The sequence below is a fragment of the Argentina silus genome (assembly GCF_951799395.1).
Source record: "Argentina silus genome assembly, chromosome: 11".
NCBI lineage: Eukaryota > Metazoa > Chordata > Actinopteri > Argentiniformes > Argentinidae > Argentina > Argentina silus.
The window spans coordinates 10,399,846-10,416,934 of record NC_139665.1 but is presented as its reverse complement, the minus strand read 5'-3'; the positions used below and the strand labels follow the sequence as shown (position 1 = coordinate 10,416,934).

At 42.0% G+C, this 17,089-nt stretch overlaps 2 protein-coding genes across 2 annotated transcripts; one reads left to right on the top strand and one right to left on the bottom strand.

Moving 5' to 3' along the window:
• Nucleotides 1-420: 420 nt before the first annotated feature.
• slc25a44b (solute carrier family 25 member 44b) lies at nt 421-6,784 on the bottom strand. The gene is made up of 4 exons (XM_083681029.1): nt 6,642-6,784; nt 5,450-6,124; nt 5,144-5,271; nt 421-4,187 (listed from the first exon to the last, which is right to left on the bottom strand). The coding sequence occupies exons 2-4, from the start codon at nt 6,081-6,083 to the stop codon at nt 3,996-3,998; spliced, it is 954 nt and encodes a 317-aa protein (XP_083537155.1). The 5' UTR covers nt 6,084-6,124; nt 6,642-6,784; the 3' UTR covers nt 421-3,995.
• Nucleotides 6,785-8,016: 1,232 nt separating this feature from the next.
• On the top strand, nt 8,017-12,118 carry LOC310811888 (proteasome subunit alpha type-4). The gene is made up of 9 exons (XM_083680228.1): nt 8,017-8,087; nt 8,567-8,593; nt 8,714-8,756; nt 9,115-9,277; nt 9,588-9,665; nt 9,947-10,035; nt 10,470-10,600; nt 11,456-11,579; nt 11,853-12,118. The coding sequence occupies exons 2-9, from the start codon at nt 8,591-8,593 to the stop codon at nt 12,005-12,007; spliced, it is 786 nt and encodes a 261-aa protein (XP_083536354.1). The 5' UTR covers nt 8,017-8,087; nt 8,567-8,590; the 3' UTR covers nt 12,008-12,118.
• Nucleotides 12,119-17,089: the final 4,971 nt, after the last annotated feature.

Sequence of the window (17,089 nt, the reverse complement as noted above, 5' to 3'; positions counted from 1 at the left end):
GGCACTAGGTTAGAGGCCCCTTAATAGCTCTCATAAGTCATTCCTCAAGGTTGACCTTACAGTCATGAAGCTGATTGCAGGACGAGTGAACTTCATTACATCCCAACCAGGGGTTCAATTAGACAGGAACACAGTGGAATTGGGACCATCATTGGATGGGTAAAACACAGGGGCAAAATGATCCAGGTCAGATTAAGAAATCCGTTAAGGGGCAGTTGCTTCTGTTACAGTACTTGGCAGCCGTATGGAGACAATAAAAGAGAAGGGAGAGGGGATTCCTCTCTTGTAGTTGACATTTAGCACATTTTCCCATTAAATGTGACATGCTAGTTTTCTACAGTGTAACAAATAGAAATAGTGAAAGTGGTTACGTTGCACTGAAGAACACTGAAGTGTCTGTTAGCAAGTTGTGATGTTTTATTGTACAAGTTATACAAAGAAATAGAATCATACAACGCAATAAATGAAATGTGCTGAGTGCAAACCGTAAATCATGACTCAGATTACCCACTCATACACATCTGTCACTGTGTAGATCATTACACACACTTTGGTGGCGGAAAGACTGTGCAGGATTCCTTGGTTTGATATTAAAATTCTAAGTCAACTTTATATTTTAAATGCAGCTATTGCCTTTGTGAAGTACAATCATCCACTCAGCAAAAAACATGGATGTTTACAAAACGAGCATTCAAAGAATATAGCATAAAATCCCATAACAGGAAGAGGAATGCTTCATTTCTTACTCTTTCTTGAGAGAATTCAAGTGAGAGCGATACTGTACTTCGTAAATGTGAATCTGAAAGAGTTTTAAACTACTATGATGGAATCAATGTTTTTTTTTGTATCGCTCAATGTTTTATTGATAATGACGTTTGCTTTGCTATGGCCTAGGGAAATCATGACGTGAGAGCTTAAAATTGTCATTAAGGTCCAAAATCAAAGTTTGCCAGATGTTTTCAGACCTCAAACATGGTCTGATAGGGGGGACTTTGATTTTCCAAATGAACTGTCACTTTAGGTTACATAAAGAATAACAATATAAAATACAGCTGCAAGCAGCAATGATCTGGGTCCACGCCTTTCACCCTTTTGTCTTTCTTCCAAATAACAGTGTTATTTAGGTACCACACCATCAATTAAATTTGGATGCCAATTTGAAAGCACCGGTGGCAGGATTCGAAACTAGGCTGCCATGGTTTGGCATGTAGTACTAACCATTATTGCAGGCATGTGGCTCGAAAACCAAACATGTACGAATTGCAGAATATGCTTCCTCTATTATCATCAGGAATATTTTGCCATTGGGCTCAGTTGTGAACTTCTGGCTTTCTATGCAATCGTTATACCAAGTTTTGTGAAAATCAGGAAGTAGCAGAGCTGAGGTTTGAACCGGGCCTGCCACGGATTATTGGCTATAGCACATATTTCTAGATAGGGGCACTAATGCTCTGAGGCACAGTTCTGCGGAGATGTTGGAGATGTTGCTTGAAAATTTTCAAAATGGCAGATGATCCATCATGGCAAGGCCATCGGTCATAAAGGCAAATACTATGTTATAATTATACCAAATATTGTGAAACTTCTCAACCATTTTGTATTTGAAAGACCGTAAGTGTCAGGCCACGCCCTCACTCAACTTCATTGGCTCACTGTGGCCATGCCATTAAAGATATCAACTCAGTTTTTAGCACAGCTTGGACCCCTAAAAACAAGTAATAAAATAATAATATATTTAGATTATTTCAAAGAAATGTACAACCACACTGAGCTGAAAATGATTACATGAATTCACATTGATTGCACTCAAGAGATTTACTGCCACAATACATACAGGGACATGGCTTGTAATTGTCTGGTGTACTTCCATCTCACATGGCTGTCCTTACCCCAAGGAATAGTCTGCTGGGGGTTTATTTGCTTAGACGGCCCAGATCTGTTGCTGTACAGCCAACTCCTGTCACAGTTATCATGCCCAACAGATCTGGCTTGGCCAGCATTCCACCACATTAAAAACAAAACCCTCTCAAAAAATTACAAGACCTGAGAAAATCCAGAAATCTATCTACTGAACATTTAAAACGATCACAGTAAGTTAGCATCTCACAATTGGTCACCTGCCTGATTGTTCAGTACAACATTTACTAAACATTGCCATTGTGTGATATAGATATCAGGGCTTAAACACTAGTAAAGGATTGGACATCGGTGTGGAGCACAATTTTGTTTTTCCATCTCCTTCCTGAAGTGTGGATTCATTCACTCCCCATCAAGGATTTAAAAGCATTGGATTGGTGTAGCAAAGGCTACAGGAAGATTCCACCAAATTACACCAATTATTTCCCTTTAAAAGAGGAACTGAAGGGAAAACCCATCTTTTCCAGTTGAAAATGGTCTATGTTGCCTCAGTAGTAGTCATATACATCAATTCAGGCACCAGAATTGACAGAAACGTGTAAAAACACTAACTTTGGACATGAACGCATTATTTTCATGGACCATTTAATCCCCCCCCCCCGGGAACAAAGTGTAATTGGCGGTGAATTGTTACGTTCCAATTCACCCTGCACAATCTTTAAGGTTGGCCTTTGGCTGGTACATCAAAACACACATCCAAGATACAAGTCTTAGTTGCATTTTTTGAAAATGAGGAGGAGGTAATCAAGGAAAAAATCAGCCACTGCAGCCCCTCTTTAAACCTGTTAGTGAATGAGTGCTCACTTTGAAGAAAAGTGGGTCAAACAGAATTGGACTACATATAGGAAACAATGTGCTTCAACAGTAAAACATTTGTACAACCTCATATTTGTCTGTTTTTAAGATTAAAAATAGGATGACTACCTTAATAACACCCCACAATCACATGTAATACTTCTAATAATCATGTAAATTAAAGCCACTCTGTAGCGTATATTTCCTTTAAATAGTGAGGCCTTACCAACTTGTTGGGTTGGGAGGACTCAGGGGGAGAGTCTTTGTGAGTGCAAACTCATTGAAGAAGAGGAGGAACAGGCACCCTGATTGGTGAAAAGCAACTAATGACAGATTCTTGACAGAGAAGCAATTTGCCATCCAATTCACTAATGTCACCACAGGGGATAAAAGCAGACAAAAGGCTACAGAGGGCAGGTCTAAATTAATCTAGATTGAGCCATTCTATAATCCATCAAGACAATACAAACACATTTGGGGTGATGGACTCTGTTCAGTGCTTATGGTAGTTAAAAAGCAAATGAAAACAACAAGTTACACAAATTCTAATGACTCAAATTAAGATGGCTACTGTTCCTTCCCCCCACACAAACCAAGATCAAAATCCCCCCACTTCACACTAATGTACCTGCTACACCAGGATGCAGTGTGCGCAACCCATGAAGTACCTGTCAGAGCAGTAATTTTACCTGCTACACCAGAAACAGTAAATATCCCTCCCAGTCTGGTTCTGAATGGAACTTCAAATGTATCAAATCTGAATATCTTCCGAGTTGGGGCTTGTCCTTTATAAACAAGGACAATATTCCGGTTTATCAGCTTGTTTTTCAACAGGTACTGCTATTATATGCATGTACTGCTAATATCAATGTTTCTATTACATTATCATACTATGAAGCTGAGCGAATACTTTTTGTAAGTGTACAAAAAGCATAGAAACCTATCATTTCAGACACTGTACAGGGTTTACGCACGTGAATCTGTGAAAAATCCAATCCTAATTTTATGTTTCTGCTAGTGCATCCCCTCAACATCGACACTTTATGCACACGCTGGTGTAGCAGGTAACATTAACTACAGTAGCAGTCTATCAAAGTGGATTTCACGCCCATGGTGTAGGAGACCTACAAGGCAGCAGTTATAAAAAGGCAAACAAAATTAAAAGGGACAAGGAAGCCATCATGGAGAAGGAGAGCAATTCCCTTTCGGTCCCTAGACTTTTCTCTATTGCCTTCACTCATCCCGTCACAGGCCTGTGTGTGTTAGCAATGCAGTGTCCCCTTCTACCAGTGTCTAGAGTCGACCAGCTCAGGTCGCAAACTCATTTTCTTTAGGGTCTCGTATCCCACCACCATAACAATGGCTGTGGGGATGGAGGAGATGATGCGTGCAGACAGCCCTTTGGTCATCCCCCAGAATCCTTCCTCTGCTAACAGCTGCTTGAACGTCTCAATGACGGAGGTCCTACCTTCAACCTGTGTCACAAAAACAAAGGCTGTAGTTACAATTTACAAAGTTAATCAATACATGAAACGGGTGAAAAAAGTTAGTTTAGTCCCTATCCAAGGAGTTATACACAATGTAACTGGGAATGTCTGTTAAAGCCAAACTACAGATGCTTCCCTGCAAGGTGCAAACCACTAGTTATCTTCTAAGGTTACAGTCAGGTTACAGTTTTCTAAAAAGGACCTAAAAAGCCTGCAGAGATCTGGAAAAAGGTATTGTGGACAGATAAGATTAATATTATCATGGACCAGAGTGATTGCAAGAGGGAAGTTTGGAGAAAAAAGGATCTGTCCAAGATTTACAGCATACCACCTCATCTGTGAAACATGGTGCAGGGGTGTTGGGTTTAGGCATGTGTAGCTTCCACTAGAACTTGCTAACTTGTCTGAATTGATTATTGTAACTGCTGACGGCAGCAACAGAATGTATTCTGAAGTGTACAGAAACATTTTGTCTGCTCTAGTGCAAGCAAATGCAAAAACAAATGTTGATTCTTACATCATACAGTAAAACAATGACCCAAAACATGCTACCATAGCAACTACAGTAGGGAGTTTTTCAGGGCCAAAAAGTGGAAAGGTCTTGACTGGCCAAGTCAATCTTTTTATTTAAATACATTTTTTACATTTACATTTTTTTAACATCCAATTGATCATGCATTTCATTTCCTGATGATACGATGTTGGGCAAAAAGACCTCAAAACAAACAACAACTGAAGATGGCTCACCGGTACTGGTGGGGTCATTGGGTTGCAGGCTCAGGCTCAAACTGCATGCAAATCTCTACTTTAACCTCATCGTAACTGCTTGATTTGTAGACTGAAAGTTATCTGCTGTGTGAAGATATGACAGGAATAGATGGGGCTAACATGGCTACAAAAACAGGCCATCTATCTAGTGCATTTTACACGTGGTTGAACTATACCTGCACTCTAGCTCGGACCACGTCCATTGGGTTGGTGACAGTGGAGGCAGTGGCAGCCGCTAGTGGTCCAGCCATGGCTTGCAAAACTAGATGAGGGCAGTCACTGGGGGCCAGTTTGGAGAGCTGTTCTGTGAACACAGTGCGGAAGCCATTTGTCAGGGGTTCTTTGAACGATGCTGGTTGGAGATAGCTACGTTATTACATTGTATGAGCCGGTCTCCTGGAAATCCAGAAAATCTGTGCCCAGTAAAACACCCCTGTAAGTTTGTCTTGATGAAATAAAGTAGACAAGAAAATCGTATTTACCTGCGTAAAAGTGATAAAAAGGCCACCAGACGGCGCTGTTTGGGATATACGTTAGAAGGGAGGCCACATAACCCCTGTAGAAGCCACGTAACCCATCAGCTGCAAAGATCTGAGTGATAATGTCCCTGGTTTGGCCAAATGCAAATGCCATTTTGGGCTTTCCCCCCTCCACCTTGGGCTTGATCCTGAAGCGTGTCAGGTGTTCCCCTTGTCCCTGCATCATCAGCTGCTGAGAGATCACATCTATGGGCACTGTGATGCTCTGGGCCACCAGGGAAGCCGAGCCGCCCGCCACCAGGGACTTGACCGTGTTGTTATTGGAATAGTTGGAGACGTACTTCCTCACCAACTCGTAGGAGGTGATGTAGGCCTGGCCTGAGATCAAGGTGAATGTGTTGACCATGAAGCCTCGGTAGAGGCCCCGCACGCCCTCACTGCGGAGAATCTTAAAGAAGGCATCGAAGGTGCCGCTGTAGAGGGACTTGCCCTTCTGAACTTGGAGTCGGGTGCGGATGAGGGTGGCTGGGTAAACCGTGGCCCGGATTGTCATGGTCATGAATACCCCAAAGGAGTAGAACTTCCTCTTGTCCAGGTCCTCCCATTCAATAATCTGGATATTCCTCTTCTGCTGCATCCTGCCTCCCTGGAGCGCCCCCTCATCAGACTAGCCTCTACCTAAGGAAGAACACAAAACCATGATAATGTCCACAACTGTTTACTCTACTAGGTAGCACAACAGTTGTCACCTTGAAAGTCAATGTATTTGTTGTGAATTATTTAGTTACAGTGTTATTATCATCACGACAGTTCACTCGCTTCGCTAGCTACCGGCATCAGAAAACCAGGCCTGTGTGTGTTGTGTGGAGGTGGGCCATTATTATCTCCAACTTAGGCCAGCAAATAGCTTTCATAGCTAGCTAGCTACCTACCTAACCTGCAGCCAGGTCACAGTCAGAACACAATGTTCCCAGCGCCGAAGCCAAGTGTCAATTACACAATGTCATACCATTGTACTAGTATTTTGTCAAGATACGGTAATCACAAGTCAGAGCAATGTCTATGCTCCAGTTGCCATTCATTAGCTAAGGTTAGTTAACTATGTGTCGATTGATAACTTCCTGATGCATGTCCTCCTGAGCAGGCTAGCTAGGTAGACGGCTAGCGTTTTGGAAACAAATAAACGTTAACTTACTGCGTTTGACAGATGTCTAGCTACTTGGATTGCATGTTCATAGCCTGGATAGCGATGTCATGTCAGTAACAGCCGATTTTGACCGGTTATAGTTCGACTTGATGTCGGCAAGCTAAGGTTAGCTAGTAGCTGCGTTACTATCCTCTTCCTCATCAAATGTCATGCCGCTAAACCGTCCAATCAGTAGCCGAGGAGAGGGACACACACTGCAGGTTAAAGGTCAGCATACATCCGCCTCAAAGAGGACGCAACAATTAGAGGTAGCTGGAGGAGAGGGCGAGTCGAAAGGAGTGGATGTGTCCAAAGCCCTCTGCTATAGGTTCGACTAGACTCTCTTGATTGAACGGTGTTAACCTCTTTGTCCGCCTTGATCAGAAAAAAAACTATTGTCCCTTGATCGCACCAGTACACTGTTAGTAATGTACAAAACAGAAAGAAGCAGAAACCCATACAACTCTCACTAAATCATCAGGCTGGCAGAGCTAATTGTTCAAAACTACAATCTACAGTATGCATCCCCAAAACACCCGACATAACTGTAATACTTTGCATTGCTAAATGTAGAAGGACACCTTAATTATCAATGAGCACAGCATACAGATGATGGAGTTGTTTTCAGTGACAGGACATCTCGGTGACATTCATCACGATAATGTCACCGCACTGTACTGTATTCTGCTCGTTGAGGTTGTCCTCGCAGTTGAAGGCGAGGTATAACTATGGATTCTAGATTGTTCTTTTGCTATTGACTTCAGTGATACATTTAAGGTATTGATGGTATTGACATATGATGATGAGCCAAGATATCAAACCACTGCCAAGATACTTTGCATGCCAATGTGCATGCTGTCTAGAGTTCAGATTATTCTCTATTACAATCGGGAAGGAAACAGCTGGAGTGGGGGAAGATACAGGCAAGGGAGAAGAAGATCACTGCAAAGAAAGAAAGCTAGAAAGAGGCAATGAAAAGGGGAAGAGATTCCAATGCAGGATTGAATGGGGAGGATGAGTATACAGAGATTCTACAGAACTTGTCAAACTAAATAAATATCTCTAACTTCAACCTTTAAAACTCTGACCATGGACACCCCACCTCTGACCCTAGTGTTATAGCTTTTACTATTGAGGCAGCTACTACTTTGGTGGACATCATCCACTGCCACTGGCATTTATGAATACTGAAAAACAGCAATACAGAGTTGTGGTTTCAGATAGCGATTACCTACCTAGGCAGCTAACACAGTCTCCAAACCCTTATATGTGACCCGAGTTTGTTCCGAACCAAGTACAGTATGCGGTGTACTAATCCATCCTGAAAGACAGGTGCCGCTGTTGTATTTTTAGACTGTTATTAGCACATGACAGTGCTACCAGAACTCTATGTTCCCAGTGTGTCAGCAACAAACTAGCTAACTACACATTTGTCACCCAGCTTCCTAACTAAAGGTAAGTAGTTTATGTTTCATTGAGATAAAATACTGAAAGCGTAGGGTCCTAAATTGGGCCACATCCTCTGTATGGTTTGTTTAAAAATGGTGTAAAATGGTTCTAATGTGCTCCTTGTGTGGTGTAGCACTAGCAGGTTAGCTAGAGGATCCTCTTATTCTAGCTAGCAAGCTAGCCACAACACAGCTTTCTCTTTCCCTTGTGCTCAATTACCTTGCAGGAAACTATTTGTAATTCCTCCTCACGCATACCCTACTCTGTGTTGTTTCATGCGGTTGCAAGATTACCCACCTATATAATATATAATAATATCATATAATATTTTAAAATGGTTAATTTCCATTAGGCTAAGTCATGTTTCATGACTAGTCATACTCTGTTACAACAACAGTCACAGTAGAAATAAGTCTTACAACTTATTTCTATTGTGGGCAAACTGGTCATCATACCATTTACATTTGGAAGTGTTTCTTTTGCAGGTTTTGTCTCAGGAAAGCTGAATCATGGTAGGCATCATATCAGTATCTGTTTTCACTGCTGTTTACCAATACATACCTCGCAACTTTTACTGTTACTGCTTTTTGGGGGGCACATCTAACACCACTATAACTCTCTTTTTATTCTAGTCTCGTAGATATGATTCCCGGACAACCATTTTCTCACCTGAAGGCAAGTGTTATCCTTACTTAGTATCACCTTATCAGTTTGCTTGCGAAGCAACACACTACTGTTCTTCGTATTACATAATTTTATTGTTGTTGTTATTAGTAATAGTGGGCTTGCTTAAGCAAGTGCAACAAGGTCCGACGCGACACTCCATATAATTTAATGAGATGGAGTGCTGTGGTATTGCCTCACCCGAACTTGCGATTTAACACAACCATGAGTGTCCTCACTTGTTTCGGCATCACTTGTCTGGAAATATCTGTCATCTTGAAATGGAAAATGTGTAAGAACGCTGAAAGTGTATTGGGGTCGAGATTCGTTGTTAACAACAATGTACCTAATGCCATGGTTATGATTACAGGACGCTTGTATCAGGTGGAGTATGCCATGGAGGCTATTGGTCATGCTGGAACATGTCTTGGGATCTTAGCCAATGATGGAGTGCTACTGGCAGCAGAGAGGCGGAACATCCACAAACTGCTGGATGAAGTCTTCTTCTCAGAAAAGATCTACAAGCTCAATGAGTGAGTCGCCCTGTTCCATCTTCTTACAATGCATCCTCCCTTTCTACTAATGTACTTTGTTCAATCCAAGCAAGCGTTCCACTCCATTGCTTTGACAAATAAATTTTTTTCGGAGAAGTGATTTATTTAAGGAAAGGCGGAATGCATTTTAAAGGTATTCAAACAGGCCCTGAGTTTTCCCCTTCGGTGAAGTTGAAATGGATGATATGGGTGTATAAAGCTTCGGTTTGGAATGGAAGTCTTAAGTTCCAGTACTGTGAGCCATTCATTGACTGCACTGTAAGTTGTTGTTATGTGCTCTATCTTTCAGAGACATGGCTTGCAGTGTAGCGGGAATTACCTCAGATGCTAATGTGCTGACTAATGAGCTGAGACTAATAGCACAGAGGTAAGTTTGGTTTGAGCCTTCACTGTCTAGTGGTTAATGACAATTATCTTTTATCCTTGTCCTTGAGTCCCACAGGCTGTGTGTCCTAGCCATCACTATTACACAAGATTAAAGTAATTGGCATATTATGAAGCCCTGGTTTGTCTGAGGAACATGAATGAAAGCACTGGTCCCTGACTATGTGTTCATCAATTTGCACGCAAACCCATTTACCGTGGTGCAGGAAAAGTGGCCATGCTCAATTGATTATGAGATGAGCATGTGATTTTTCTTTTACATAGGTATCTATTGCAGTACCAGGAGCCAATCCCCTGTGAGCAGTTGGTGACAGCACTGTGTGACATCAAGCAGGCCTACACACAGTTTGGAGGTGTGTATCCACATGGCATGATTCCACTAAAGCAATAGATGCGCTGTGAGTGTCGAACCTGCTATGACCAGAGGTCTGCGCTCTTCGCCGCTGGTCATACGAAACCTTTATTTTAGGCACCGGAGGTCCGACTGAGACCAAGGTCTCTTTTTCAGAGGAGCCCTGCTTACAAACATGAAACTGATTATAAATGTACAAAAACACATGAATACAGTTTGTGCAGGGTAAACTGTAGATAGTCCTGTTGACAATAACCACTCAATGCCTTGCTTCTCTCAGAAATGTGGGAGATAAGCGGTCCAGCTGTAAAACAAACAAAAACAAAACATCAATTCCAGATGCTGTTGTAACTAATTCTATATTGTTAAGTGTAACATTACATTATTATATTGCGTTGAAGAAGGTTTTATTTGATGTGGTTTGTGTGTCTACAGGGAAGAGGCCATTTGGAGTGTCTTTGTTGTACATGGGCTGGGACAAACATTATGGCTTTCAGTTGTACCAGAGTGACCCCAGTGGAAACTATGGAGGCTGGAAGGCTACCTGCATCGGCAACAACAGTGCAGTAAGTCTGCTCTCAAAATGTACCACGACTGACTGTCTGACAACTAAAGTCATTTTCTCCACTCATTGTAGCTTTAAACTCTTACCACAGTGACAATCCCAAAGAGTGTTTAACAATATCATGACTAGTCGCCTGGTGACCCATCCTAGAATCGCTCCGCCGTCTAGCTTTATTCTCCACGGACTCCAGTCTGGATGCACTTTCCTCCCCGAGGCCTCCTAGAATGGAAGTCCATTCTTGCCGATCAGCGTCCTGATGGGTTGGTCTCACTAACGTCAAAGGCTTTGATGCTATGACTGACCCTAACCAATCCAATTTGCTGATGAATTTATTTTTGTCTAACACCCCTCAAGTGTGACTTAGTCACGATAGCTGATCCAGACTGAATTAGTTCAGCGTAATCAAGTTCAGGATGGGTTGCCAGGCAACATGTCTAGTACAATCAATTGTATAAAATAAGAGGGATGACATGCAAGATAGGTCAAGGGTCGAACCAGGAACCTTGTGATAAATGAACTGTAGATGGCGCTCCTGCGCTGTGACGAGGAACACTGAGATTGTAAAGCTGATGCTTTTCCTTTTGTCAAAATATTATGTTTCGTGGGGGCGCTTTGTGGCGTAGCACACTAATGCGCATACAACATAATCGCAAGGTTCCTGGTTCGATTCCGACCCTCGACCTTGCATGTCATCCCTCCTCTCTCTCACCCATCCTTCCTGTCAATCTCTACTGTCTCTATCCCAATAAAGCAGAAATGCCCTAAAAACATATATTAAAAAAAAAATATATATATTATGTTTCATAAACTAGCTGACCATGAGTTTCCTCTGTCTTCCCCCAACCCCCCACATCAGGCAGCAGTGTCCATGTTGAAACAAGATTTCAAGGAGGGCGACATGACGCTGTCCTCTGCCCTGGCATTGGCCGTAAAAGTACTGAACAAGACCATGGACGTCAGCAAGCTGTCAGCAGAGAAAGGTGAGGTTAATACAGTACACTACCATTTGAAAAGTGACAATTGGCCCTCGTGTGTGTGTGTGTGTGTGTGTGTGTGTGTGTGTGTGTGGTGGTATCGGGTTTGCTTGGTTAATGCCGCATTCGGCACGTAATACTGGCCACCTACGCATTACACCATACATTAGCAGTATTATACACAGTGTGTTATCCAAGCAGCAGGCCTGTAGAGCAGTCAAAAGGAGTGGGGCTACAGAATGTTTGTCTCATATGTCCTTTGAACTTTGAACTTCCCAGTGGAGATCGCCACCCTGACGAGGGAAGACGGGAAGACCAAGATCAAGGTTCTGAAACAGAAGGAGGTGGAAGAGCTGATCAAACGACACGAGGCAGAAGAGGCCAAGGCAGAGAAGGACAAGAAAGAGAAAGAACAGAAGGAGAAGGATAAATGAGCACTTAATGTATTTTTGAATTTCATAGTTTCATCAACAAAACCCTGTAACGTGTTGAGAATATGATGTTTGTCTTTTTAATTAAAAAAACCTTGAAAGTTTTTAAACCAATGTACTCGATGAATCTGTCATTACTTTGTCATTGCTTTCCATGTATTCCTGGTTTCAGTGAATGACTAATATTGGATATTGATGGTCATGTTATTTTTTCACATAATTGGGAATACATATTACATCCATCATATTACAGGCCATCCTTTCAGATTTTACTATGTTGTGACAACTACATCCTTCCAAAGGCACATACTGTTGTGCTGTGTCCAGAAAATGTGATAACCCCCACATAATTGGCATGGAAAGGGTCACAGTTTATTTACATTGTTTCAGAATTCCAATGTGCTTTTAATGTTATGATATTTTCCAGTGAATTTATCTTGGCTGAACAATATTCCCTCCTGTCCTTTGTCCTGTCACATCATTAGATGTGCCTTCTCATTGAGCTGCGCTCAGACTTTGTTGAATTGTCTTGTCCATGGAATTATACACATCAGCCACTGTCGGGTGTCATTTTATGCTACACCATCTCATTGTCATACTCTGCAACAGTACTGTATCATATAGACATCTAGGTTCCAGTAAAATGGGAAAATATGTTTCATCATTAGTTCATATTTTTCATATTGTGAGAATCTTCCTGCCCCGTCCAAAAAGGATAAAGTTGATCAACTTTAGCACCGAGTGTCCCACTTGCAATAGAAGCTGTAACAAGTGACAACATACAAGAGGTCAAGAACGCAGCCAGCTAATACGATAATCTCTGTTCTATTATGGGCTAAAGATCCTAAGGGGGCAAGTCCTGCATTTGAGCTATACTGTAGCATTTAGGACTCAATTACAACAGTGACATTGAGAGCATGAAGCACAACAACAGGTATGAGAAGTGCAGGGATGGAGAAAGGTCCCGTCCCAGTAGGCTAAAATAGGTCCTTTCCTTATCTCTTTTGCATATCAATCACCAACCTGACCAGACTTGACAGGAGAGAACAACAAAGAATGGGAAATAGAATGGGAAATAAGCTACGAAAGAATATTGGGTGATGTAAAGCATTGTGTTGTCAACCTAAAATGCTTTGATAGGTTTGATCCAGTACAGTAGTTGAGATGATGGGAGGGATTGGACTCTATTCTGCTTTCACAGGAAAAAAAACTGAATCGATCAAAAAGCAGCCCTTTACTGACGCTGATCTCAAACCTCACCAAGCCATGAGAAAAATGGTAAGGGACCAATGTAGTTGGAAGATTATCCATATACATGTTGGGAAGAACACATGATGGTGAGGAAACCAGTGTCACCCCACCCACCCTTGAAGTGTGATACTTACAGGATATGATATGTACAGGATATGTACAGGCTCCTGCATGTTAGCTGTATCTGTATCAACATTTTCTCAAGAGGTCCTCTGGGGAGTGTCTTGATATATCACTTCCTGTCTTCTTGTCAAGATTTAAAGTTCTCTGTTAGATTGTTCAGTGTTATATACACAGCGGTCACATTTGTCATTAATATCACTGCTGCCCTTTCTTGTCATATTGTTGATTTTGTTATTTGTTATATGTTAATAGCATTGTGATACATTAGTTAACAGAGACCAGTGTTTAAATATAATGTGGTCGGTATGTAAATGGTCTTCCATTTGTGGAAGGGACACATTCATGGGTGGTAAGGGGGAAATGGTGTTATCCCAGTCTTAGGTTGTTTTTTTTATACAAATGGTATGTTATCTATACCTGCCCGGAGCCCTGCCACTTAGCAAACTGACAAAGGTCAGTCTAGTACACCTTTGATTAGTCTTTCCTTATCCTTGGCATTCAGTGTCGATGTAAGAGTGCCTTTAAGTTATTTTCTTTCGCCACTTGGTGGTGCTGTCACATCATAGCTATGTAGCTGTTCTCTGTTATGTCACGTAGGACAATCCACGGCACTTCCTTGTGGAGAAGGGTGAAAAACTGAAATGTAAGGAGTAACAAAGAAATGATTATGAAAGCTGTGTGTGTTTCTTACATGAGCAAACTTGAGACTCTCACACCCCAGTTTAACGAACTATGATATGATTTGTGATGGCTCTACTATTATACATGAATAGGTGAATTGAGACTGTTAGTTTTAGTTTCAGGGATGTGCACAGGGTGCGGCGAATGGGGGCGAGAAGCCTGCCCCTTTGCCCTGCCACTCACAAAGTGCCCTCCTGGATGTTCACATGGGATTATTCGCATCTCAGCACATCACCCTTGTGCCCTTTTTTGGGGAAAAAGCACCTGCCCTTCCATAAGTCTGTGCACGTCCTTGGTTAGTTTATTCAATGGTGTATATGTGGACTTTAAGGGATTAGATTTAAGTCTAATAGATTTAAGTTCCAATATTACAGGATGGGGATGTCATAGTCAGTGAAAGTTGAATCGATTTCTATACAAACACATGGGAAAGCAGACAATGTTAGGGACAGTTGCAACCCCTATCTACAAAATCCCAATTTAACCCCTTGTGTGTTCTACTGCATACTATATTCTGACTTTCTGAGGAGAGGTGTAGATGTGTAGCAATTTATCCTATTCAATAGGCTGTAATTAAGGTCCAAGAGTTGTTCATGGTTAGTTGAGTAGGTCCCAAACCTCTGTGCCCCAGTAATGAGTCAAACAGCAGGTGGTGCCTCTCTGACAGTGACCAGGCATCTGAAAGCTGGGGCTCCCATCAGTGTGTGGTCAGTAATGGAGACTGAATTGCAGACTACCAATTTAGTCTGGACTGATACCAGCTGTTGTGGCTACCACACATGAAGACACACTGTCCAAAAGGCCACCACCATGCTAACTTATGTTAGGATCTAAAGACAGGTAGGACTGTGCCTACCATATCGCAATTTACATGATTTTCCTCAAATCATTTTTGAAGGGAGATACAATGAGAGGGAGCTGTCTTTACATTTCTATTAACTATTTCAATCCTCCAAGCAGCATGTTGTGATATTCCAACACTCCAACTACCAGTTTCCTGGTTATTTTCAATGGATCAACAGTATGTATTCTTTGTAAGGGCAGCAGAAATAAGGTCATTGCTGTTAGCATGAGCTCTTGTTGTGTTGACTCCTCGGTCCAGGCCTAGCTAAAAGTGGGAGGATCTTGGCAGCTGTAGCAGTTGAGGAGTTGCCCCCTAGGCCTCCCACCCTGAAAAGGGTGAGCAGAGAGAGGGAGAGAAAGAGATAGCAAAGGGGACCGAATCCCATCTACTGTGGTGAAGAAGACAGAGAAGGTGAAACCTTTAGAGACAGAGAAATAGAGTTGAGAAAGGTGGGTATTGCTTTCCACCATGATGAAGCAGACAGAGAGAGAGACAGAGAGAGGAGGAAGAAGAAGGGATAGAGGGGGGTGGTGGGGGGGGGGGGGGGGGTGGAGGCCCATACTGCTGTCCACTGTGATGAAGCAGAGAGAGAGGAGAGAGCTGGGTAATCTGTAACAGTGTAAACACTGGCCCAGAAAGGCACTGGAATGTCTCTGCTGTGGGAGCTGGAGGACGAGGTCACGAGGAGGCCAAGGCAGGTGGTATACATCAGCGCCAGAGCTGTCTCCCTGCACTAACTTATCCAAACAAGAGACAGACGTTGCGCTAGTTCTGCTAGCATGGGAGGAGGAGGAGGAAGAATAAGAGGAAAAAAAGAGGAGAGGGAGATAGGAGAGCATGGCCCAGGGGGAGTCCTGTCCTTTTTCTACTCTGTCGTCTTTTCCTCTATCTTTCTCTCCTCCTATCCTCAAGGGGAAAAACAACCGTTAGCTTTTGAGGCTAAACATGAGAGAGGACTGTTGCCATTCCAGAGCCCTTGATCCTGATCCCTGCACTGATCTGGAGAGCTGTGTCCACAAATCACTGATGGCAGGTCAGAGATGGTTTACTCTGTAGAAGACCACATGAGATACACACTGGCCAAGGGAGAGGAACATGGCATGCTAGTCAATATATATTTTCTCTATTTCCTTCTACTGAGACCCATCAATAGTAACGTCCTATATATAGAAATTATAGTGGTTATTTATAAGATGCCATAGTCGTGGTAAATGCACGTTTTTTTCAAACTTAAAATGTATGCATTCTGAACAGAGCATATATATTGATTCTCTTTTTTGTGTGAAACTAGGCAGTCAATTTGGTATGTAAACGATTACATTTAATTGCTGCCGCAGTATGATAAGCCAGAGCAGCTTTCAGCAAATTAAACAAACTGTTTAACTAACTACTCGCCACATCTCTGAAATAACCTTTAAAGTCTGTTTAGGTTCTCATACAGTATTACAAGTCAAACAGTTTTCCATTACAGTAGCATGATAATTACAGTTTCTTCTATAGGTCTCACAGGACCAGTAACACAATGCTACTGACTCCCCACATAGAGAAACAAAGATGTGTCCAGAAAAATAAAGATGTGTTCACTCTACAGGAAGTGCTTGTTGACACAGGGACTGAATAACAGACACACAGTATCAGATAACATACTTCTTTTCTAAATCCTCCAATAAGTTACCAATACTATTTCATGGAATGGATACCAAGATAAAGGCCTCCCTCATGCATGCAGTCTTGTCTAAAGGTCCTAACCTAGCTGAGTGTCCTGAATTTAAAAAAACACTCAAATTCATGACTGTAATTTTGGTAGAATTAAAGAGTACACTGTGGCATGCCATTACAATAGTGTTTACATCACAGACATCCCTGTTTTGACTCACCATAGGATCACCATAAATGGACGTATGATTCTCGTTGGAGTGAAAAGTAATTATGAGCCCCCAAAACATGACCTAGTATGGAGATGTATTACCCTATTGTTTCTGTTGGCACAGGATGACAGGTTGCATTGTATGGTAGACTTTCCCTTGTAGGACCATGAGAGGATGAAGAGAGGTACTCTGTTCTTGTCTTTTTTGCTAGGGCAGAAAACTGGACCAAATAGTTATTGAACTGTTTATGAATAGTGTTAAGTTTGTTTTTAAGAATGGGCTAATCATAAATCACCATCCATTAGACAGAGCAATACT